The sequence below is a fragment of the Pelodiscus sinensis genome, chromosome 5, assembly GCF_052426305.1.
Source record: "Pelodiscus sinensis isolate ZL-2025 chromosome 5, ASM5242630v1, whole genome shotgun sequence".
Lineage (NCBI taxonomy): Eukaryota > Metazoa > Chordata > Testudines > Trionychidae > Pelodiscus > Pelodiscus sinensis.
Window position 1 is genome coordinate 70,270,833 of NC_143056.1, and position 25,044 is coordinate 70,295,876.

At 47.0% G+C, this 25,044-nt stretch overlaps 1 protein-coding gene and 1 long non-coding RNA gene across 2 annotated transcripts in view; both read right to left on the reverse strand.

The window, feature by feature from the left end:
• Nucleotides 1-18,837, reverse strand: part of GALNT16 (polypeptide N-acetylgalactosaminyltransferase 16) — a 124,693-nt gene extending 105,856 nt beyond the window's left edge. The window contains exon 1 of the mRNA XM_014577129.4: nucleotides 18,267-18,837. Coding sequence (XP_014432615.2) covers nucleotides 18,267-18,458 — 192 coding nt within the window. The 5' untranslated portion in view covers nucleotides 18,459-18,837. The remainder of the gene's footprint in view (nucleotides 1-18,266) is intronic.
• Nucleotides 18,838-21,722: 2,885 nt separating this feature from the next.
• On the reverse strand, nucleotides 21,723-23,564 carry LOC142829144 (uncharacterized). The gene is made up of 2 exons (XR_012903478.2): nucleotides 23,452-23,564; nucleotides 21,723-22,382 (listed from the first exon to the last, which is right to left on the reverse strand). It is a non-coding gene; the product is annotated as an uncharacterized LOC142829144 (long non-coding RNA).
• Nucleotides 23,565-25,044: the final 1,480 nt, after the last annotated feature.

Below are 25,044 nucleotides of genomic sequence, written 5' to 3' on the forward strand. Positions count from 1 at the left end.
GTTCATAGCCAGACATTCACCTCCAGAATGCACCTGTCTCTGCCTGGACCACTACCTTTGACAGGGAGGACTGAAGAGAATACCACTTGCGCTCCAAACTCTTTCACCCGTACTCCTAGAGCCCTGTAGTCACTCTTGATCTGCTCAGGGTCACACCTGACAGTATCATTAGTGCCCACGGGGACGAGTAGCATGGGGTAGTAGTCGGAGGGCTGGATAAACCTGACAGTGCCCTCATAATGTCTCACATACAGGCCCCTGGCAGGCAGCACACCTGAATTGCCTGTGTTGAAGAATTCTCCCACAGCTGACTGAAGGGAATCCCTCCCACTGTGCAATGTAATTGTGGAGGATGATGTATAGGAAATCTGACATGTTTTTGTCACTGGTTAGCAGCTCAAGGAGCATCCAATGCAGTAGCTGCAAGGAGAATTTGAAGGAGAAGAAAAGGTTAGAGAATCTAATTGTCCCCTTCTCCTTCAACAGATAATATTTTGTTATCCATTCCTACCCCTAACTGATAAGGTCTCCTGGCAGACTTTTAGAAGAGAAGAGGAAAGATATGCAACAATTCAATCCCTTTCAAAGCTTAATGTGACCGTATAATTCTTTATCTAACAAGAGAGGGGACAGGAAATGAGATGAGCGGGGACAAACTGAGACGATTCAATCCCCATTAACCAAGACACAAAGATTCAACATGGCAAGAGGTTTCATCTAAATGAGCCGATGTGCATTCTGTGTCTCAGAAGATGTCCACTCAGCATATTGTCCCGTGTCCCAGCAAGCTCCATGGTGGAAAGCTCTCCACACTGATTGCCCTGATGATTTTAGCAGTGGGGACAAGCAGGAAGCCGTCCCAGCAAAACTGTGTCCCAAAAGGCATGCTCCACACACAGCCACTCATTCCAGCCTACGATCTGGCTTTCCAGTTAACAGTACAGATCTCTTGTATTTGCAGATGGATTCTTTAATGACTTGCTCCATTAGGGTTGCCAGATGGCTGAAACAAAAATACCGAACACCCCCCTCCCCAAAAAAAAACACTGGAAAAAAAGGGGGGGGGGGACCAAAGTTGCTGAGCGGAAAAAAATAAAACTCCAAGAACCTGGATCACTGCTAGGGGTTATCAGGTAGACATTAAAAAAAATAAACAACACGCTTCATAGAAAGGGGGGGGGGGGGGAGACCGGCCAGGAAGGGAGCGGTGCTGGCCGGGAAGGGGGGGGACCTGGGAACAGCTAACAGGAGGAGAGGGGGGCAATGGGGCTGGCCAGGGGACATGGGGGGGGGCAATGGGAAGGAGGGCTGGTCGTGGGGGGGGAGGTCAGGCGGAACGGGGCTGGCCAGTAAGGCGGAGGGGCCTGGGAACAGCTAACGGGAGGGGGTTAGCTTTTTTTCCTGGTATTTTTTTTGGGAGGGGTGGTGTTCAGTATTTTTGTTTCAGCCATCTGGCAACCCTAATGGAGCAAGTAATTGGATATCAGGGGAGGGGCTGGCCGGGAGTAAGGGGGGCGGGAAGCACAGCTGGAGGGGTCGGGGGCCACGAGGGTGGCCAGGAGGAGGGGGGGTGGGAAGCAGAGCTGGCAGGGGCGGGGAGAGGTGCAGCGGTGCTGGCCAGGGGAAATCAGGAAGAGGAACGGGCCAGCGGGAAGCAGAGCTGGGGGGGTGGTTAGGGGCCGTGGGGCTGGCCAGGAGGAAGGAGGGACGGGAAGCAGAGCTGGGGGGGTGCAACGGCGCTGGCTGGGGGAGATCAGGAAGAGGAATGGACTGGTGGGAAGCAGAGCTGGGGGAGGGGGTGCAAGGGCCTGGCCGGGGAAGATCAGGAGGGGAAGTGGGGGAGAACCAGCCGGCCAGGAAGAGGGGGGTTGAGCAAATTGGCCGGCAGGGAGCGGGAGTGACCTGGGCACTTGCTGCCTGTCCTGCGCATGCTACCGGCAATGCACGAGCGAGGAGGAGCCTTCCTCTCCTCCTCACACTCAACCGAGAGCTCCTGGAAGCAATCGCGGCCCCGCCTGCCAGCTGGGACTTCCAGCCGTTCCTCCCGCCCTCACCAGGCTTCCGTCCAGTGCGCAGCCGGAAAAAAATCAGAAAATACCGAACATTGCATATGTCTAGTATTTTCTGATTTTTTTTTACTGAACAGAGTGCGCAAATACCGGACTGTCCAGTACAATACTGGACACCTGGCAACCCTATGCTCTATTATCTTTCCTGGCACAGAAGTTAAGCTGACTGGTCTGTAGTTTCCTGGATTGCCCTTATTTCCCTTTTTATAGATAGGCACTTTATTTGCCTTTTCCAGTCTTCTGGAATCTCTCCCGACTTTGATGACTTTTCAAAGATGATAGCTAAAGGCTAAGATACCTCCTTTATCAGCTCCTTGAGTATTCTAGGATGCATTTCATGGAAGTTAGCTACAAAACCAGCCTAATTGCAAGCTTAAGTCACCTAAGTAGACCAGCAAGTTTTCACTGCTTTGTGTGGCTGTGTTTAATTTGTAGTGAGTAGTGCAAAAATGGCTTATTGGTTATTTTCAATTACTCTAACTGGACTCTAGCATACACAGTATTGTCAGATGCAACATGTGTTCATCTAGGGGATTGTTTTTTGCAAAGTTTACTGAAGTTATAATTTGATTATTGCCCCTATCTTCAGTCCTGTCCTCATACAAAAACCTTGTACTCAAGTGAGGTGGCAGCTTGTATAGCAGGGTATAGACTAAAGCCTGAGTTAACACAACTCAGCAGATGCTACAACAACTGCACTGCAGAGCGGATACAGTCCCCGAAGTGTCACTAGTGCTTCAATGCCTCCCCACAATTCCCCCCATGTGCTCAGAAAAGACAGACAGCTTCTCCCATAATGCACTTGGAAAGAATTCCTAGAGAGATCATTTTATTCAAATGCAAAGAACCATCGGATGTGGTCCAGGACGTTTTACTGCCTGCCACACAAATGGGTGCACCAGTGTGATTTCACTGTGGGGCCACTCTCAGGCAAGCTAGGTTAACTTAAGAGATAACTATCTCAAATGTAGATAACTTGAATTAACTCTGCAGCAAGGTACATTTTAAGACAGTACCGATCATGGTGGGTGGGTGTGTATGTTGAGAGTTATTTATGATTACACACATAACTTCAACTTTCCTAATTTTAGTGCTTTGTCATCTTTATAATTCTCTAATTAAATTTCTTTAAAAATAGATGTAAAAAAGAAGCTGGAATTATGGAATTATTTGGTTAAATCCCATTCCCTCTCCCAAGAACCCCCTTCCTATAAGCTAACCCTTACGAGCCATGCATTAGTTTCTTTGCAAAATGCACACAAGTCTTACCACATTCACTGTGCCTTCCACTAGATTTTTCACCATGCCCTTAAAGTTAGCTAAGCGCTTTGAGGTGAGTGAAAACTCCATTTAGAACATTCTGCACATGAACAAAGTACAATTTTCAAACATTCATAATTGAATCAAAAAGAATCTTTATGGGAACACCCAGAGGCACCTCTTGTCCATACTACTCATTTCCTGGCTACGCTTCAACCCCCAGCAATTTCAATATAATGCACTTCAAAAAAAATTTAATTTGTATTGTTTTATATCATTAGTGAGGAAAATATATTTCCCTCATATTCTCGGTCCACAAAAATAACTGTTTCAAACTTTTTAAAAGTTTAAATAAATAGTTAAATAATGCACAAAGAGACCAAGATTGGAAGCATTCAGCTCAAAAGGTGACAAATTTGGAAAGTTATAAAGAGATTATAAACAAAGGGCTGGTAATGGAAAACTTCATGCAGCCTTAACAGAATGGAGTCTATTGGCCCTGATATAATTAAATGAAAAAGTATGACTTCAGCCCAAACCATGTAGGGATTTTTTGGAGGCCAGTATCCAGAAAGTCAAGTCTTATAACCAACAGTCCTGCCACAACACACAAGGAAAATCTAACATTGCTTCTTCAGACTAACTAGAACCATTTCCCTGCAGAAAGACAGCCCTGTGATGTAGTGGGGGTGCTGTCTGCTCTGTAACCAGGGTTCCCCTGCGCTCTGATGTGTGATTCCCACTGACTCGCCCACATGTGTATTGGCCTAGACACCTAGTCCCAGCTTGAGCAGATAACAAGATAACCTTCCCGGAGGTTTCAGGGGGTAGCCAAGTTAGTCTATAAGGGTACGTCTAAACTACATGGCTCTGTCGACGGAGCCACGTAGATTTGTTTGTTCAGCAAAGGGAAATGAAGCCGCGATTTAAATAATCGCGGCTTCATTTAAATTTAAATGGCTGCCACGCTGAGCCGACAAACAGCTGATCAGCTGTTTGTCGGCTCAGCACGCTAGTCTGGACGCTCCCCTGTCGACATGAAAGCCCTTTATCAACCTCCCAGGTAAACCTCATCCTACGAGGCATAATGGGGAGGTCGATAAAGGGCTTTCAGGTTGGCGCGGGAGTGTCCAGACTAGCACGCTGAACCGACAAACAGCTGATCAGCTGTTTGTCGGCTAAGCACGGCAGCCATTTAAATTTAAATGAAGCCGTGATTAAATTGTGGCTTCATTTCCCTTTTCCGATCAGCCTAATCTACATGGCTCCATCGATGGAGCCATGTAGTTTAGACATACCCAAACAGAAAAAAAACAACAAATGGTCTGTATTACCCCATTCAAAAGACCACTGCAGAGGTCAGAGCAGAAAGGATCTCTCACTAAGCAGTCAAGAGAAGACAATTCCAAAGGCAACACACAGCTGCCTATCAAATGTCTCGGTTCAATCAACGCTGGAAAACTGCCCATGTTCTTAAACCATAGGCAATTTCTTGCATAGATAGGACTCTGCAGACCTCTCTCTCTCACTCACTCTTTTTTATATCCACACATAGATCTCACTATTTAAATAACAGCATACATCTACAAGCACAACCTTGCCACGTGAGCAACAGTGGGAATGGCCAGACTCTCGTCCCACTTTTCCTTTTTTGGATAAAAATTGAAAAAACAAATCAAAACAAAACGTGCACATGAAAGTGAAAGTGTGATCTATAGCAGTGAATGGCACTGACAAGCAGGCAGCATATAAGCATTACCAGTCAATCCTCAGCTGTCAGCCCTCTGAATGCAGGTCTCTGCTTTCCACACAGCTCTGTCAAAGCACTTCATTCCTGACCTGCAGCAACCTCTGCTATTCTGCTGCTGAGACACCATCTACAGCTCACCCCCAGCTTTGCTAAGGTACCTCAATCCTGATTTGCAGCAGCTTCCAATATTATAAGTGCCCAGGCTTACCACAATCATACTATATATGGGCACCCCGATATGATTGTGGCCAATTTTAGGTGCTTCAGCTGGAACAAACGTTGCCGATATCATTAAGTGATCCATCCCCTGTGTTTTTATATGTAATGACTACGCTACTGGAGGGTGCTTCCTTTTAAAAGAGCCAAGGATTTGAGAATCCTCCCCTTTATTTATGCCCCATCCAAACAGGATTGTAGGGCAAGCTGGAAAACTCCCTGACTCCAGTGTATGCAGATGTATTATTAGATTTTAGTATTTTGATCTCTTATGGGGACCATTTTGCAGACTGAGGAAAAGATCATCAGGAGAGTGTCACTTGGGAAGTAGCTGAGTATTATTGAACCACTAGCTGCCTAAACCTTGGAACAAGCAATGAATGTGTTTCTTCCCTATTCACTTCAGTGGATCAGAATAAGGTTCATCTTTCTCTTCTGTGTTTGTATAGCACCTAGCACTATGGGGCCCTGGTTCATGACTAGCATTCCTAGGTGCAGTCACAATACAAATAATAGTAAACTGCTATTACTACTACTACTAATAATAATATACAGGGTTAACTCACCTTAATCCTCACACAAAAATGCCCCAGATTCCCCAACTACAGAACATTTTTATACCACTTAGCCATTTGAATTCAGAATTAAGATGCTGAGGGAACCCCTTGGACATAGCTGACAGTTTTTTTAATTATGGTGAAAGGTTTGTTTTGTTTATTTTATTTTAATTTTTTAAGCCCCAGGTGTACTACTAGAACAAATGATATATTAAATCATTTTCTGCCATTTAGGCAAGTAGCGTTCCCACAGTTCCAAAATATAAACACTGTAAATAAAATATAAAGCTGTCAGACTCTTACAGAATCTTGCTCATGCAGTAACACTCCCAGAGGCAAATTTATCAACCATTCTTATTCTACAGAGCTGGCAAAGCCCAATCATCTGTGGTTTGTGAGAAACATCCAAAGGACAGCAGAAACCACAAGCATCATGGGCCTTGCCGCAATAGGAATATATATACACAACAAACCATAAATGTTAGAAGCCTTATCCCCTGAAGTGAATATCCACCTACAATAAACCACAGACTTCATGCACTTTCCCATGAGGTGAGAATTTCAACCACCTCTGAAAAGTAGGCAGCTGGCTTTGGAATGAAACACAACAGCACATAGATCAGCAGGACAAAAAATGTAATATACTTTAGACAGCGTTTGTCGAACTGTGGGTCGCAACCCACAGGGGGGTTGTGAGCAACTTAGAGGGGGGTTGCAGCTGGATTCTTTTTTTTCCTCACTTGCAACCCCTCTCCCCCAGGCCGCGAAGAGTGGCAGGGCGGCGGAGGGCAGCTGCCAGCAAGCCATGCAGCGTGGCCGGGTCCACAGGACTCCAGGAGCGCGGCTCAGCTGCAGTAGGAGGCAAGGCAGCGGGAAAGTGAGGCTGGCACCGGTGCAGGAGCGGACACGTGAGGGGCCGGCCGGGGCACGGTTGCCGGGCGACTGAACGCTTCCCCAGCTGGGAGAGGGCGGGTCCCTCAGGCAGCGGACTCGGGGATTGTGTCGGGGCAGAGGACCCAGACAGGGCCAGCCCGAGGTATTCTGGCACCCTAGGCACGGGCACGCAGCACCGCCTGCGAGCACACAGTGCATGCGCAGGCCTGCCTGTGAGGAGCGAGCCCGCCCCCTTAGGGTGCGCAGGTCCACCCCCGGGGCGCACGGCGCATGCACGGCCCGGCTACAGCTGCTGGCACGCAGCCCAGCGCCCGCCCCTAGGGCTCATGGCACAAGTGCGGCCCAGTCCGGCCCAGCCGTCGCACGCGCTGGGCCGTGTAGAGCCCCGCGGCTGTGGGGGAAAGGGTGCTGCTGGCCAGCGCCGCGGGGATGCGGGCGGGCCGATGCCGCGGGAGCCGGGTGCGTGGTGCCTGATGGCAGCTGTAAGGGACGCTGCGCGCCCCTTACAACTGCCATCAGGCGCCCCCCAGCAGTTGGCGCCCTGGGCAGCTGCCCGGCTCGCCCATGCCTCCATCCAGCCCTGGACCCGGAGGTAAATAAGGGCACATGGGGGCCAGAGGAGGAGGCAGAGGAGAGAGAGAAGGAACCAAAGGGATGCGGCGCAGAAAAGAGCCACAGAGGAGAAAGAGATGGGGGGGAGGGAGCCTGCAGGGGGGGAAGGGCGTTGAGAACCGCAAACACCTTGAAGAAACCTCAGGAGGGCAAGGAATCTGGTGAGAAGGGAGGAGGAAGCGACCCAGAGTAGTGAGCGTGGGGGGGGTCACACAAATTCATTTAGCATTTTAGGGGGTCGTGGTATCACAAAGTTTGAGAACCCCTACTTTAGACAATTGAAACCACAAGGAGAATTTAATTACACAGATAGAGTGAGTGTTTTGAAGAAATTTCTAGTACCTCTACTCTTGCAAAGGATGCCATAGAAACATTAATGACTAGCACTGTTCAGGGATTCATTTTTGCATCTCACCAATGTCACTGAACAGAGGTTTGCAAGTTTAGATAGATGGTCCTTCAGACAAGGAATCTAAGTCTCTGGGAATGGAAGACTGGTAAGGAAACTACCTTAAACAAAGACGGTAGCTCAGTGGCAAGCAATCTGCAGCCCACTGGGGCTCCACCTGTGACCCTGAAGTCCTTCTGTCTTTCCTCACATGCCTCTTGCGCACTCAGGCACCAGAGCCCCACACATCCTACTCCTCCCTCTCCCTCCCAGCACTTTCAGAGCGCCATGAATCCACTGATTTGCACTCCGACCCCGCTCCTCTCCCTCCCAGAGCTGGAACACTGCAAGTCAGCTGTTCATAACTGTTCCATCAGGATTTCCCATCTGCATTTTGCTTTTCTGGAGGGGTCTCCCAGCCAAGTACTAAACAGGATAAACCAGTGTTGTACTGGTTAAAAAAATACGTAGGTGAATTAAATGTTTTGGCACTCCAGACTAGGCTGTGGTAAATATATTCCCCAAATGAGAAGTCGGTAAACTCTATTTACCCATGTGTATCCTCAACTACACTACTAGAGTAAATCCAAAAAAGGGGAAAATGCTCTTGTGATCCTACCAATATCCAGGGAAGAACCCCCTTCCTCATATCCAGATGATACATCCTGTGAAGGACACTAGCAGAACTGTGGGCAGCAGAGTGAGCAATACTATGTACAGATCAGTCTATGTTCACCCAGAACTTCTCATGGAGTCTTATGACTTCTGGTGAATTCACTGTAAGAAAGGAAGAGTTTGAGACCCAAACCAAAGGACTCCATCAACGCAAACTATGTTCTGGAACGTGGAATCAGGTATTAGACAATCCCTCCTGAGGCTGGTTCTAGCAAGACCTTCCATCAAGACTGTACTGCATTCTAGCATAAAGAAGAGCCCAAGAACTCTGCAACATTCTTCTCTTTCCATTAGCAGTGCAGGAGGAGAAATAAAATGACACCCCCACCTCCCAAAAATCTAAGAAAAACATCAGCATTCCAAAATACACATTCAAAGGCTTGCACAAAAGCCTGAACTCTTTGGATGCTCTCCCAATCCAGTCTCACATCACTTACTTCCTAGAGCACATCTTGTACAGATTGAATCTCTCTAGTCTGGAACCCTCAGGACCTGACCAGTTCCAAATGAGAATTTTCTGGAGCACGGGAGGTCAATATTGTCTAGCAGCATTACCAACACTTCCATTAGAGGAGGCATCTAAGCCTTTAGCTATCATCTTTGGAAAATCATGGAGAGATTCCAGAAGATTGGAAAAGGGGAAATATAGTGCCCATCTATAGCAAGAGAAATAAAAACTACCCAGGAAACTACAGTCCAGTCAGTTTAACTTCTGTGCCAGGAAAGGTAATGGAGCAAGTAATTCAGGAAATCATCTCCAAACACTTGGAAGAAAATAAGGTGATAGGGAACAGCCAGCATGGATCTGTAAAGAACAAATCATGTCAAACCAATCTGATAGCTTTCTTTGATAGGATAATGAGTCTTGTGGATAAGGTAGAAGTGGTGGACGTGATATACATATACTTTAGTAAGGCATTTGATACGGTCTCTCATGATATTGTTATCAATAAATTAGGCAAATAGAACTAAGATAGGGCTATTGTAAGGTGGGTGCATAACTGGCTGGATAACCGTTCCCAGAGAGTAGTTATTAACGGTTCACAATCCTGCTAGAAAGGAGTAACAAATGGGGTTCCGTAGGGGTCTGTTTTGGGACTGGTTCTGATCAATACCTTCATCAACGATTTAGATATTGGCATAGAGAGTATGCTTATTAAGTTTGCAGATGATACCAAGCTTGGAGGGGTTGCAACTGTTTTGGAGGATAGGATCATAATTCAAAATGATCTGGACAAGTTGGAGAAATGGTCTGAGGTAAACAGGATGAAGTTTAATACGGACAAATGCAAAGTGCTCCACTTAGGAAGGAACAATCAGTTTCACACATACAGAATGGGAAGCGATTGCCTAGGAAGGAGTATGGTAGAAAGGGATCTAGGGGTTATAGTGGACCACAAGCTAAATATGAGTCAACAGTGTGACGCTGTTGCAAAAAAAGCCAACATGATTCTAGGATGCATTAACAGGTGTGTTCTGAGCAAGAAACGAGAAGTCATTCTTCTGCTCTACTCTGCGCTGATTAGGCCTCAGTTGGAGTATTGTGTCCAGTTCTGGGTGCCACATTTCAAGAAAGATGTGGAGAAATTGCAGAAGGTCCAGAGAAGAGCAACAAGAATGATTAAAGGTCTAGAGAACATGACCTATGAAGGAAGACTGAAAGAATTGGGCTTGTTTAGTTTGGAAAAGAGAAGATTGAGAGGGGCCATGATAGCGGTTTTCAGGTATCTAAAAGGGTGTCACAAGGAAGAGGGAGAAAACTTGTTCTTCCTGGCCACTGAGGATAGAACAAGAAGCAATGAGCTTAAACTGCAGCAAGGGAGGTTTAGGTTGGACATTAGGAAAAAGTTGCTAACTGTCAACTTGATGACTTCTCGAGGTCCCTTCCAGTCCTAGTATTCTATGATTCTACGATTGCTTCTTGGGCTGTTAGAAAACATTTAGGCTACGTTTACACTGCAGACTTTTTGTGCAAGAACATATGTGGAGTGTCTACACTCCATGCATGTTCTTGTGCAAATAAATTTACAGTAAAGCATCAGAAAAAAGGGCTTCTCTCTCCACAAGGAATAAGCCCTCTTGCGCAAGAGCTCTTGCACAAGAAGGCAGTGTGGACGGGCAACAGGGGTTTCTTGCACAAGAAACCCCTATGGCTAAAATGGTCATCAGAGCTTTCTTGCACAAGAGAGCATCCACACTGCCATAGACACTCTTGCGCAAAAACATATGGCAGTGTGGATGCGCTCTTGCGCAAGACCTTTTGCGCAAGAATTATTGTGCAAAACAGTTCTTGCGCAAAAAGCCTGCAGTGTAGACGTAGCCTTACAGGTAAATTAGAGCTAGATAACAGCACAGAGCACTGAGAGCTAGGACTGGTGGTTGTAAACAAACTTTATGGGACCACGGGAAACTTGGGCATGCCCATGAAAAGTGGACATCTGGCTAACTAAAATCATTCTGAATGACAGATGTTTCTCGATGAGAGAGTTCTGGATTAGAGAGGTTTAACCTGTACAAAAATGCAAATTCAATGAGTAGTCTTATGAGCTGTGATATCAAACCTATATTTCACAAGCATGGCAAAGTGCAGCTACGAGAGCTCTTTCTCTCATAGTTATTTTATGTATTGATTGATTGATTGATTTGGGAGCCTCCATTATTCCCATAGCTACTGCACTGGAACTGACAAGAACTGCTTCTAGGCAGACACCCAAGCCTAAGTAGTCCAGTGAGATAGAAACCTCTGTAGAATAAAGAGATGGCACATTGATCCATGAAAGATGCAGTTTATCTCAATTTTGAGTGAAATATCATATCTGGTTCTGATAGCAGCAAACAGGAGTTGGGGGTGGGAACAACCATTCCACAGGACAGTCAGGCTACATCTAGACAGCGGGGCTATTTTGGGACACCAGAAGTACCCCGAAATAGCAATTCCACATCTTTAAACACTCTCATTATTTTGAAATATATTTCGAAATAACGAGCACACTATTCCAGCATCTCTGTAACCCTCGTTACACCTGGGTTAAGGGACTTCTCAGAATAGCACTTTATTTAGAAATTACTTCAAAATAAGCTACGCAATTTGCGTGGTGCAAATTACATAGCTTGTTTCAAGGTAAGGGTGCTGTGTAGACACGAGCTTAGCAGCACTGGCAAAGGTCAGCTGGAAACAATTCATCAGCTGGAAACTGACCAGCAGACCAGCAGACCCGGGAGATGGGGAGCAAAGCCTCGGAGCACGCCCGCAGTGGGACAGCCGTGGCGTGCCTGGGCTGTCCCGCTGCCCGCGTGCTCCGCGTCTCCCAGGTCAGCAGACCAGGGAGACGGAGCAAAGCCGTGGAGGACTTGGGCGGTCCCGCCACCCCCGTCTCCCTGGTCTGCTGGGGGGGGGGGTGCAGCTAGTGCCCCCCGCCCAGCAGACCAGGCTCTTCTTGCCTACCCCTGGGGTAGAGCAGCTGGGGGCTGCCGGGTTGGTCCCGCAGCGCCGCTCCGGACCAACCCGGCAGCACCCCAGCTGCTCTGCCCCAGGCGTCCTGATTCAGCCGCTGCTGGTCAGTTTCAGCAGCGGCTGAATCAGGACGCCTGGGGCAGAGCAGCTGGGGTGCTGCTGGGTTGCTCCAGTAGCACCGAGGAGCCGCGCTACTGGAGCAACCCAGCAGCACCCTAGCTGCTCTGCCCCAGGCGTCCCCAAGACAGCCGCTGCTGAAACTGACCAGCGGCTGACTACAGGAAGCCCGAGGCAGAGTTGCTCTGCCCCGGGCTTCCTGGAATCAGCCGCTGATCAGTTTCAGCAGCAGCTGACTGGGGGACGCCTGGGTTTCTTAAGTTGAATCTATATGTAAGTCAGAACTGGCGTCCAGATTCAGCCGCGGTTGAAACTGATCAGTTTCAGCAGCGGCTGATGCCAGTTCCGACTTACATACAGATTCAACTTAAGAACAAACCTACAGTCCCTATCTTGTACGTAACCTGGGGACTGCCTGTATAAAACTAGACAGGACATAAGTATGGATGAATAAACCATAGGGAACAATCCCTGCCAGCCCTGTAGGACAGACAAGATCACCCAACACATCTTTTCTCTCTCAAGCTTCAGTAATTCTTTATCAGTGCTCTAGCTGAGTTCTTTTTGTAATGCTCCAGGAACTTCACACACGCTGAAGAATTAAAAGTGGCCATATGCCCAGCCTTTGATTATTGAGACAAAAATTGTTACTGTGCCTGCACCGTTACCACCACCACATGGTGAGACAGCAGTCAGGCTCCATTTTCAAATCTGTGCATTAGCCATGTACCCGACATGCTTCACTGTGTGACAAGAGTGGCCTTACTCTCCTTGATGGGCTCACGTTTGGGAGTGTGGATTTTACATGGCATAAATGTACTGAGCAGCTTTCTCAGTCTTTTGGGAAAGGATGCAAGATGCTTGGGCAGCATCCATTGGAGATGGAAGAGCTCAGAGGTGAATGATTAAACCATTTAAATTCAGTATGCAAGTATTGCCAAGAACCCATTGATCGCTCGTTTTAAAGCTTCTGTATCAAGGAAACCAAAGGGGGAGCAGAAAGCAACATCCCACTGGGGAGGAAAAGACAGCAGGGCACATTCATTGGAATGCCAATTTTCAGCAAAGCCCAAACACTGCAACAGAGAGAGCCAAGGGAGCAGCCCAGGGCTGCTCTGAATAAATCTACCCCATTGGTAAGCATTAAAAATAAAGGCCCAGAACTATGCTATTTGCCTCTTTCTCAGAGTGCTTATTGGCTCAGGTCACCTACAACCAAGCCCTGCAGCTCAGCTGATGAGATTCTGATTCTTTCATTCTCAGCCTGCAGTTTATTAAAAAAAAGTGGCCAGAGACAATGTATTTTGGGTGAACATTTTGTCCTCCCCATACTAGTCTGGATTAATCAAGCTGTGTGGGAGTTACTCCAAGGAGGGTTGGAATTCACCCCCAAGTTGTATGTACCCAAACAGCAGCGCTGCACCTCACTCCCTCAGCCTATGAGAGAACAACAACCACTGCCCTTCCGGAGGACTAGAGCCAGGTAATGATGGTTTCCCATGGCCACCTCAATACACTGCTCTGTGCTAGCCTGTTGGGGATTGGTGCAGGGCCCCTTCTACAGCATCTCCAGGGCTGCCAGTTCCTCTTCAAGCAGCTGCTCAGTTACACACACTTCATCACTACACAGTGATGCATAACTTTGTAAGGACTCTCTGCATATGAGTAAGCTTTCCCCTTTGGATTTTGTGGGCTGTATTTAATATTAAATAATAACACCAACTCAACACTGAGTTCTTGCCTTTGGCCTGAGGCTGTATTTTGGTTCCTACACCTTAGAAGAAAAACCACCAGCTATTTGCAGATCATTTGTGGTCTGTGGAGAGGAAATGTGGAGAGTCAGATACACAGCAGTTGAGTTTTGCCTATAACTATAGCAGATATTTCCTAGTTCATCCACATGCTTATTTGAAAGGGACAAAAGCTTTGCAGATGATTTTCAAAGCTGACCTAGTCAGTATGCTCATTTATTTTTTTAAACCTGAGGTGCTCAATCTGTTGATTTCAGTGAGATGAAACCAAGGATGACTTTTGTCCCAGACAGGCCAAATTTTAAAACTTCTGCGTCCTGGAACAAGGATTTGAGTATCCAACATTATCTACTATAAGGTATTTTTTGGAGATCTGATCTCCCACTATTGATTAGGGATGACAGACATTTCCATAGCAGATTCAAAATTGTAGACATCCAAGTTTGAAATTCAGACCCACACTGGTCATAAGAAAGTCAGGCAATTGTAGTGGCCTAGGGTTGCCAGGTGTCCGGTATTGACCCGGATAGTCTGGTATTTTTGGCTCCTGTCCGGTAAAAAAAAAATTCAGAAAATACCAGACACTCAAAATGTCTGGTATTTTCTGATTTTTTCCCAGCCAGGGGGCAAAAATACCAGACTGTCCAGGTCAATACCGGACATCTGGCAACCCTACAACACAGTCAGCAACCTGCCCCCCCACTGCTTATCTGGTTCTGCAGGGGAGCTGTCTGGCCTGGAGCAGGGAGGGAGGCAAGATGGCTACCAGCTGCCCCTCCTGTTCTTAAAGGAGCCATGCTGTTTTTAAATTTTTTTTGCTTAATAACTCTCTGGGTCCTTTTTTTTTTTTGCGCAACAACTTTGGTCCTCCCCCCTTTTTTCAATAAAAAAAGTCCCCTTTTTGGGGGGGGTGCAGGGGTTCAGTATTTTTGGTTAAATCATCTGGCAACCCTAGGCCTGAGTACATACTCATTTTCCATTTAGTCAGCTGTAAGTTTTATATGGAGATATTTCTATTCTCCAACTCAAGAGGGCATAAAAACAGTCCTGTAAAATCACCAAAGTCATTTCCATATTTTAAATATGTAATTCACCTAGGATTTGCAATGGCACAATGTGGAGGCAAGAACAGAACTCCTGGACTCATGTGGCCGAAGAAGAGATTTGCAGGCAAAAGCAGTAAAAAAGGGTTTAAAAACTAGAAAAACAATGTATTCTCATGGGTATCTTAACCACATTATGATGAGCCCAAAACAAACCCTGGATGCCAACCAAAAAAAAAAAAAAAAAAAAAAAAAACCAGAGATACAGATGGATCTGGAGCCAAACTGCATGGCTCACCTTAACAATTCTACAGAGGGCCAAACCAAAACTACAGAACCAAAACCCTTGAACTCTGGAAACATTACCAGCCAATAGCCACACCTAGCAAACAAATAGTGTTGACATTGTTTATAATGCAAAGTAAATAACTCTTACCAAAGCTGAAGGCACAACAGACCCAGAAGCCCCTGTTTATCCATATTAATAGCTTCTATTCTTCAATAAAAGCAACTAAAATGGCACATTTTATATGCCTTGAAAAATCACAATCTATGGCAAATGTGCTCTCCCGCTTGTCTGCCCACAGATCTTCCCCCTCCCACCCCAGACTGGTTCCTTCTCTGCCTAACCTCCTCCCAGAGCTGTCTCTAGCAATCCAATGAGACTGCTACAAATGGGACTGACTGCTAGTTCACATTCCATCACAGTAAAGTCCTGTTACTCTCTCACTGTGGCGCCAAATCAAGAGTAATGCCACTGCAGGAGCTCACATCAGCAAGAATACAGCATTTGATTGGCTGGACTCACAGAAGCAGAGTATTTTGGAAAGTACACTGTATATCTATTATATATTTGAGAGAGCTTTTCTGTCTGTTTGTTCTAGAAGTCCTCCTAAATGGTAAAATCAAGGACCACCAAATTCATTATGCAGCTTCCTTTCATCATAACTTAAAGGCAGGTAAGGGTTTGGTTGTTCCAGGAAAACAGGATGTGCCTGGAATGGGATTGCTTCTCATAAAACCATACAGAAAAGAGACGGAATCACCAGGCATGTGAAAGGATCCGACTGTCCGCCCCTCGGGACTACTATAGCCCTAAGCTTCCCAACCTCCAAGAGCCCCATAGGGAGGGTGGGGAGGCTGACGCTCTCCCCCACACCAGATTCTTACAAGGACATTAGTGGCTGTTCCCCTTTGTCAGGGAGTGAGGAGAAAGTGCAGTTTGTTGCATTCCTCACACTGGCTGGGGAACACAGGGGGCAGATGAGATGTGCACTTTGCTCTGGAAGGGGAAGAGCAAGGAGCCCTTATACTAATCTTAGGTGGGGCTTCAGCCTCACACACACACACACACACACACAATCACAATCCCTGCCCTTGAGCCCCTCCTCACCTCCAACCCTAACTCCTGCACTCAAACCCACAGCTCCCAGCCCTGACCTCTCCTTAAGGACCCAAACAACACTGGTAAATATTTGAGACATGTGGTCACTTAGAAGATCCAACTGCTTCCATTCTCCTGCTTCCTTGTAGAAATGGATTGTTGCCAGGTTCAGGAAGGAGTATTGCATGTACAGCACTGTACTGCCAATCAGTTGCATTACAGGGGGGTTTCACCTTCCTCTCTCCCATTACTTATTGGCCACTACTGCAAACAAGAATATGGGATAGACCAGTATAACAGCAAATCCTATCATCTCAATTACAGAGGGGAAAGTGGAGGCAGAGTCTGTATTACCCCTCTGTATTAATGGGATTGGGATGGAAGTCCCAGTTAGACTGATCCATTCCTATTTTTAACGACAAAAATATTCTATGGTACTCCACTAATAATGCCTTAGTTTAACAATAATGACTCAAACTACTACAGCTTATCATCACACAATTTGTGTATGTCTATCAGCATGAACTCATACACACACTAGTAATATAATAATACTTGGCACTTCTACAGAATCTTCCTGCCGAGGATTTCAAGAGGCTCTGCAAACCTGAAGTCATGAAGCTACACAACCCCTCCATGAGGCAGCTAAGTACATATGATTTTTCTCATATGGGAGTAACTGAGATATTGTCCAAAGTTACAAAGCAAGCCATTAAGAAAAGCCAAGAATCCTGGTGCCTAGATTCCTGCTCTATTAGACCATGGTGCTTCTGTTCCTTCCAATGTCTGTGTAATCAGATCATTCATAGACAAATGCAAACAATAACGCATCTTCCAATTTTGAAGTGGTCTTGCCCAGGTTACCACTGAGAATGGGCTCAAAGAGTTTTTTATTTGGTTACTTGCATTATTTCTTACAATAAATAGTGGGCTTTTTTATTATTACCTTGCAGCCTGAAAGAGGAAAAAACCTTCTCCAATTGATAGAGCTGAATAGTTGTTCTCTCCCCTAATACAGGGAGAGCAGAAACTCTATTTGACCCCACTGCCAAACCCCTGCACACCCCCAGGAAAAGTGGAGGGCAGGTCTTTTTGTCACAGTGCCTTTCAAATGAGAGTCAGAAATCAAATAGGTGGGAAGCAGGGAGCCAGTCTGGATACAAGCAGGGATAAACAAAGGCTCCCTACTCCTCCTGTCTTCCTCTGAGATCAACTGAAATCTACCAGCAGAGAGCTTCCTCTGGCTTAATTCAGTTTTAACTTCCAAGCTCACATCCTGCGCTCTGGTCTCCTGTTAGGATGTACAACAACTAAGGGATGATGCAGCTGAGACCACCAAACCCGCCACATGGCAGTGTGGGTGTTGCAACATTATTCTCCCAACCCCCACAATCCTTCCCCAGCATGATCATGTAGCCCAGGACCCAAGAAACTGTTTTCTGCAAATGCAGACCCTTCTGGCCTTACTTAAAACATGCAGCTTGAACACAAACCAACAGATGTATCTGGGCATAAGCTTTTGTGAGTAAAACCCACTTTGTCAGATGCAATGGACAATCTGATGAAGTGGGCTTTACCCACAGAAACCGATGCCCAAGTAAATCTGTTAGTCTCTAAGGTACCACTGGACTCGTTGTTGTTTTTACAGGGGTTACCCCTCTGAGACAAACCAATATGCCTTCACGGCTGTTTCAGCCACCCCTTTCGTCCATCCAGAAAGGAAATGCAGCTCCCATCCAAAGAGGAACAGACCCTGGCCATCCAGTGGACGGGACTGCAAACACTTCACGTTCAGCAGGAGTCTGTTTCTCCAAGCCTTTGGATGGTGCTCCCCAATTGGAAATGCTGCCATGGTGACACGCCTGAGGGCTAACACAAACATAAAGACACCCATGCAAATGGCACACCTCCCTCTAACGGACCCACCGCCCCCCATTCATTCACCAACCCCACCGATCTCCGACAAACGGGATGAATGCTCCTGCCAACACCTCACGCGGCAGCGGCAGCGGCACCACCACGCCACGCAATTTCTCTGCAAGGACAGGGGCTGGCGAATTAAAATGTAAGCCGCTCTCCCGGCGCGTCTCACTCACAATGAGGGGGATGGTCCCATCTTCCCTGCGGCTCTCCAGCCGCGCAGCTGATCTCTGCCCGCTCCTGCCGCTGCCGGGGGATCTGCTGGATGCTGCTGAATGAGGCTTGTTGTCCTGCCATAAGTAATAGAAAGTGCCCAGGATCCAGGCGACCGTCAGGATCGCAATGGCATTAGCCCTGATCCGCCTCATCCCGAAAGCCCCAGTGGCGCCTGGGAGCCTGGAGAGGAGGTTTCCAGGGGGTCAGAGGAGCAAAGGCTCAGCAGGACTCTGTGCAAGGGAGGTGGGGGGAGGCTGCTGGGGGAGCGGTGATGGGATTCTCTCTCGCGCGCTCTCTGGCCGGCTCTTACAGCCACAGCTGTTTGTTTTAGCTCTGGTCTCACTGCTCAGTCCTGCAGAGCGAAAAAAAAAGGAGCGAGATCCTCAGGGTCCTAATGCCCTTTCTTCCACATTGGCCGCAGATGGGCCCGTCCGTCTCCAGGCCCCGGGCCAGCCGCGCATTGGCACGGTGGCATCTGTGGCGGGAACGTGTGTAGGGGGGAGATCTAACGCAGCTTCTCCATCTCCAGTTTCTGTAACTTGCTCCCCAAGTGCCTCTGGCCAGCGGCTGCGGTAGGAGGTTTTATTTTAGTTCTGGTGTTTCAGGGGCCCTGAGGGCTAAGGGTTGATGGCAGAGAAGAGCGAGTGGGGGGTTAGCTCTGCATTTAGGGGTGTTGGATGGTGCCGTGGGACTTGAGTGGCACAACATTCATGTCAGGTAACAATCAGCTGGAGAGATGGTGCCTGGGATCCATTTCAAACAGGCCACAACACATTTACCTGAAACCATCCCATGTGAACAGCTTGCAGAGCAAAAGACTCTGTCTCTCCTGGTCTGTTGGCCCCACTGAAAAGAAGAGAACTAAGCTAATGTCAAATAAGCTACTGATCTGACCTGGTTACCAATGGCATGCCTCTGCCTTAGGTACTTTTGGCATGCAGCTGTGCAGTCAGTGAGGCACACTCTGAGTCAATGCTGCCTGAGCACACGCCCAGCATGACAATAGGGGATGCTTGGCAGCTGGACATGCTGGCTTTCAGCTGCCTGAGACATGAACCCAAAGTCTTAACCTTGTGGTCTTAAGAGTTCCGTTATTCTTGCAGGGACATTCAGTCCCCACATCTGGTCAGATTCCACTGTGGACAGTTACACTCTGCCTTCTTAAATGCCCCTTTCAGTTTCAGCGGAGTCGGGATCCAATATTCTTCAGCCTGCGTGCTAGAGCAGAGAGTGGTGGTGTGCCCTGTTGGACAGCGCTGCTGTACCATCTTTGACAGAGTTGCATTGCTAGATCCTGCACTGCAGTTTCAAGTGGCAAGCAGGGAATTTCCTCTATTTGCCATGGCTCAAGATCTGAGCTCTGTGAACCCAGATCATTCTTTCACTGATTATCAGAAATGGGTTTAAGGATTGTGCTATTCATGCTGTTTTTATAATATGGAAGAATATTCTTAAGCTTCTGCCCAAGGTACTAGATGGTCTTCTTTGGCAGCAAATTAATAACTCCCAGGTACTTGAGCCCTTCAGGAGTGCCCTTTATTGATTGTGATATGAACTCTTCAAGGCACAAGATGAGGCAGGAAAGTTTATGTCCTCAGAGGGATTAATAAAGGCACAATATGGTCCAGACTACAAGCCAGATCCCTCCTTCCCTGGAAAGTACACAGACAATGAGTTTAGTAGAGTTTCACTGGAAGACATGAGTGGGCCATAGGTTTGGAAGCTGTACCTCCTCCTCTCAGATCCTTGCATAGTAAACAGAAGCCATTTTGCAGGAAAGGCTACTAATCTTTCTAACCATGACTTTGCCAGGTTCCATCTTGGCTTGCTCTTCTGGCTGGCAGCATGTCTAGTGAAAAGCCAGACACCACAATACTGACTGGGGGGAGTGGGTGTCTGGAACTGGAGAAAGCCATCCAACCAAATATTCCTGTCCTGGTTTAATTTAGGTTGATTGAGCTTTCCTGCTTTTTCCAAGAACACTGCTTATCCACTACCTAGAAACAAATAATTTAGAGCTTTCCCAGGAACTGATTTCTTATGCCAATTATCAGTTAAATTGAACAACTCCCAGGGAACCTCTGTACACCTGATTCCTCATTTCCACATCTCCAGCATTTGACCCTCTCCAAACAGAGACCTCTCTGCTCTATCCATTTCTTTCCTAATGGCAAACCCTTCCATTAGGTTAGCCCAACGTCTTCTCTTTTCTACCCAGAATAAACCCAACTTCATGAATCTCTCCATTATATTGATTCTTCAGTGGCAGTATCAGCTTAACAGTAATCCCCTTTGCATGGCAATAATCTCCACCCGCTGAAAGATACCCTGCCTTGTATTCCATATGTAAGAGGATCTATGAAGGTTGTATGCAGTCGCAGTATCACCACTTACATTTTGCCATTACACTCTAGCTGCTTGCCATCTGTCAATGAAATGTAGTACTTTGTTTATTATTAAAATACCCATTAGGGATGTTGGATATCAATTAATTGAATAATTGTGTAACACTGTCAAAACTTAGCACTCCCAACCTCACTCCTGGGGAGCCCCCTGCCATCCCACACTGCTGTCTCTGTCTCAGAGGCAGCAGCGTGGGATGGCAGGCTGGAGCCAGTCCATGAGTGGTTTAAAAAACCAGCTCCAGACACAGATTAGCTCCCACCTGCCACCCCACGCTGCTGCCTCTGAGACAGAAGCAGCAGCGCAGGATGGCAGCAGCTTCTCTCTGGGGGGGGGGGGGCGAGCTCCCTGTGGATAGAAGCTGCACCGGCATCCCACGAAGCAGCCTCTGTGGTAAGCCTGGGCCCGCCACAGACAGAGGCTGCTCCATGGCAGCTTCCCCTGCCCCCTCTCCCATGTTGCTGCCTCTGATAGAGGCAGCAGCATGGCGGGCAAGTGGCTTCACGAAGCTGGCATGTGCAGAGACCCAGCTTGAAAGCTGGCTCCCCACATGTGCTGGCTCCTGCCTGCCCACCTCACCCTCCACACTGCTGCCTCTCTATCAGAGGCAGTAGTGTGGGAAGGCAGGGGACAGGCAGCTCCACAAGATCAGGTGCTTGTGGGGAGTCAGCTCAAAAGCCGGCTCCCCATGTGCAGTGGCTCCTGCCTCCCCGCCCCCTTGCTGCCTCTGATCCAGAGGCAGCAAGAGGAAGGGAATGTATGAGTCATTAAGATTAACCAATAAGCCCAGGCTTACTGGCTAATTGTGTAGTAGACTACACATTTACATCTCTAATACCCATTAGTTTTTTTTTTGTTTTTTTTTTTTTATATAAAGAATCCCACATCGATTCTCTTCTGACTTGCCTAGCCATCTATACCTGAACTGAATGAGTATAAAATGCTCCCAGCTGGGTAAGTGAATAGAAAATTCTAATCTGGTTGGGTTTTATACAGCTGTGAAAGAGACAGTCAAGAGTTAGACCTGTTTTTACTAAGAATTAACAACTGCACAATAAATGACTGAGTTGTACATGCTGCAGATGGGATTAGTGACAGTAGGGTACAGGCCATCCAGTTAAAACTGCAGCTGGTTCAAGAACACTATTGAGTTATCTTCGGAAGCAACCACACTTTGCACAAAGTCTGGGAATCTGATCGTGTTGCCAGCACACATTATTGGTTACTAATGAGTTCCTTTTATTAAAGGGACTCTCTCCAGCTGAAGGCAGGAGGACAGCAGCAATAAAAATCCTGAAATGCACACACCATGTAATTCTTAAGACTGTCTCCAGTATAGATCATTTCAGTGGGTGACGGGAAGGAGATGAATGTTCCATCACAGTTCCGGGGTAACTACATGTGTCTTGCCTCTTGCTGGCTCGCTGCAAGAGTATCCTGTCAGGTCTCAAATCTCCAGCCATCACTAGTCTTTGGGTAGAGTCCTTGGGTCAGTCTTTTCTGACCAGGGGTTTAGAGGCTCCACAGCCCCCTGTCTCATGCTGTGATATCTTCAGCAAGCCAGTCTAATGGCCAGTGCCTGTGTGTTGTTTTCTCTCCACAGGCTATCGCCAGTGCATTGCCAGAAGTTACAAGTGACCGTTCAGCTTTTTCTACATAAGCACATTTATTCCCTAGGTAAAAGCATTACAAAAAATAAAACAGACTTAAATACTCACAAAACATGCCAGGAGTCACTCTCCAGTCTGATGGGCCCCTAATAGACCAAAGTCTTTCCAACCATTCTATAATAACTGCTCCTGCCCTTAACAGTAGGTCCTGTTTGCTGGATCAGAAAGAAGACCCTCAGCCAGTTCAAACTTAGCCCTTTTATACCAAAAGCCTTTTCTCTGCCTGAGTCTCTGGAAAAACCAACCGGAACCAGCAAATGCAAACACCCTGGTGGGAGAGAGGGAGCTCCTCTGGAGTTGTTTACAATCCCCACAGGTAATCACCACTCCACACACCCCAGTTTTATTTCCTGGAGGAGCTGCGATAACCTTCCCCCATGCAGTAGAACACAGTGGTGTAAAAACCATTCTTACAGTTAATACACTGGTCCCAAAGATGCTACATGGGGCTGTAATACCTGCCACAGCTTTACCTGCAGCAGATATGAGATGTTACCTCAGGAAAGGATCTGTGAGTGCTATTATTAGTCAATGAAACCAGGATAAATAAAGGTACTCAGGTGCCTAGGTTCAGAACCCTTGCTTCCAGTTTTATGCTCCACTGTGATCCACAAAACTCCCACTGTAGCCTGGCAGTGTCTAAACTCACTCAACAGCTATGTTTTCAGGGTAATAGTTCTTGCTGCACCCAAGTTTGTGCTTTTGAGCTTTCACTCTACTGCCTCCCTCCTGCCTAACCCCAGAGTGATTCACAGCCTGCAGAGATGGGGCATTTAGCCATCTGTCTCATGCGGGGCCTGATCTGGTAGGCATACTCAGAGGCCACCTACCAAAAGGTCCCATTCAAAACCTGGTCAGAGGAGGTGCCCACCTTAAAACTTTTAACCTTTGTGAGAGAGCTAAGTACAATTCCCCCACTTTTCTTGATGGGGAGAAAAGATTTAAACTAATGTCTCCGCCAACCATCACCCTATAGGACAGTCTGCTGTAAGATACACTCCATCTTTCCCATTGAAGTTGTTGCTCTGTGTATAAATTAGTCAGAGCAGGGAACAAGACCCTGGTCTCTTACCTGGTACCCTAATCAGCAGGCTCTAAAGCAGGGCTGGGCAAAACGTGGCCCAAGGGCCACATCTGGCCCTCCTAACACTTTGATCTGGACCACAGACTGCATCTGGCCACTTTCTATTTATATCCTGCTGCCCATACCACCAAATTCTCAGGTGGCAGCAGGATCCTATTTAAATGGCTCACAGTGGTAGCACTTCCTCAGTAGAGGCAGGTGCCATGAGCCCTTTAAATAGCCACAGCAACCCTACGCAGCAGTCAGGCAATGTGGTAGAGATGGGGGCTTTGAGCTGTGAGCCCTTTGCTGTGCTTTTACTTCAAAGCCTCTGGCTCCAGACAACTCTGGGGAGAAGCTAGTCCACAGCCCCACCCCTTCTGCCACCATCCTTGCTCTTTGGGGGCAGGATGGAGTCAGCCATGACCAATATCAAAATTCATTAAGTAGCCCCCTGCGAAAATTATTGCCCACCTCTGTTCTAAAGTCATGTTCACTCTCCTAGGCCCAATGGGAAATCAATTGAAGTCAGACCCTTAAGTACCTTTGAAGATCTGGCTTGTATTTTAATGAAGTTCTGTTCCTATGAAGGATATAGCAGTCAGTATTGCAAGCTGAGAGTCTCAGGTGTCTTCATTTACAGTAGAGCATGGAAAACAAATCCTCAATTGTGATTAATCTTCACAGGTGTAATTCACCACTGGATGAATAACTCCCACTGAACAGGTATTACAGCCAAGACCCTGTGTATTCTGAGATTCAGTGGCTGCAGAATTTGCAGTCAGTTCACTCCAGAACTGTGCTCCAGAATCTCCCCACTCATTTAAAGAACATACATTTCCAGCCTCAGTTTTCATGATTCTCTTTGCAACCAATTAAATGTAACTGAGCTATTAATGTCATCCTGAATCTGCAGACAACCTGAAAAATAGCTCTGAGAGGTGTGAGCTGCCCCATTCATCTCTAAAGACTAAAAGAAAACCAAAAAAACAGGTAAGCTGTTAACACTGATAATTGATTATTTTAGAAATATCAGGTAATCCCACAATCCCAAACTGGCTCCTATTATTCAAATCCCTCCTATAAATTCCCTTCTGCTATTTTCCCCACAACAAACAAGTAGAGGAAGGTAATATCATAAAATAAAAATCAGATCAGAGCTATATAAACGTTGCGGCACAAATCATTTGATTTTATTGTCACTTGTCCTCCTTTTCCTATTTCATTTTTGTTGTACTTCTGGTGAGCACTAGTCTGTCATGTTGAGTTTCATTTGTAAACATTACAGAAGAGTGACCATCTCTCTTCCTGTTTTGTGAAGCATCTAGCACATCTTGACTTTAGGCTGAGGCAGGTAATAATTTTTTCAGGGGGGCCACTTAATGAATGTTCGTACTTGTCACAGCCGGCTCCACCTCCCCCTCCCCAAGGAGTGACTCCTGGGGGTGGAAGGGATGGTGCTGTGAACTAGCCTCCCCCCAGAGTTGTCTGGGGCCAGTAGCTTTGAAGTAAAAAAAATAGCAAAGGGCTTGCAGCTCCCAGCCCCTGCCACTACCCGGTTGTCTGGCAGCCACCTGGGGGGGCTGTGGCTAATTAAAGGGC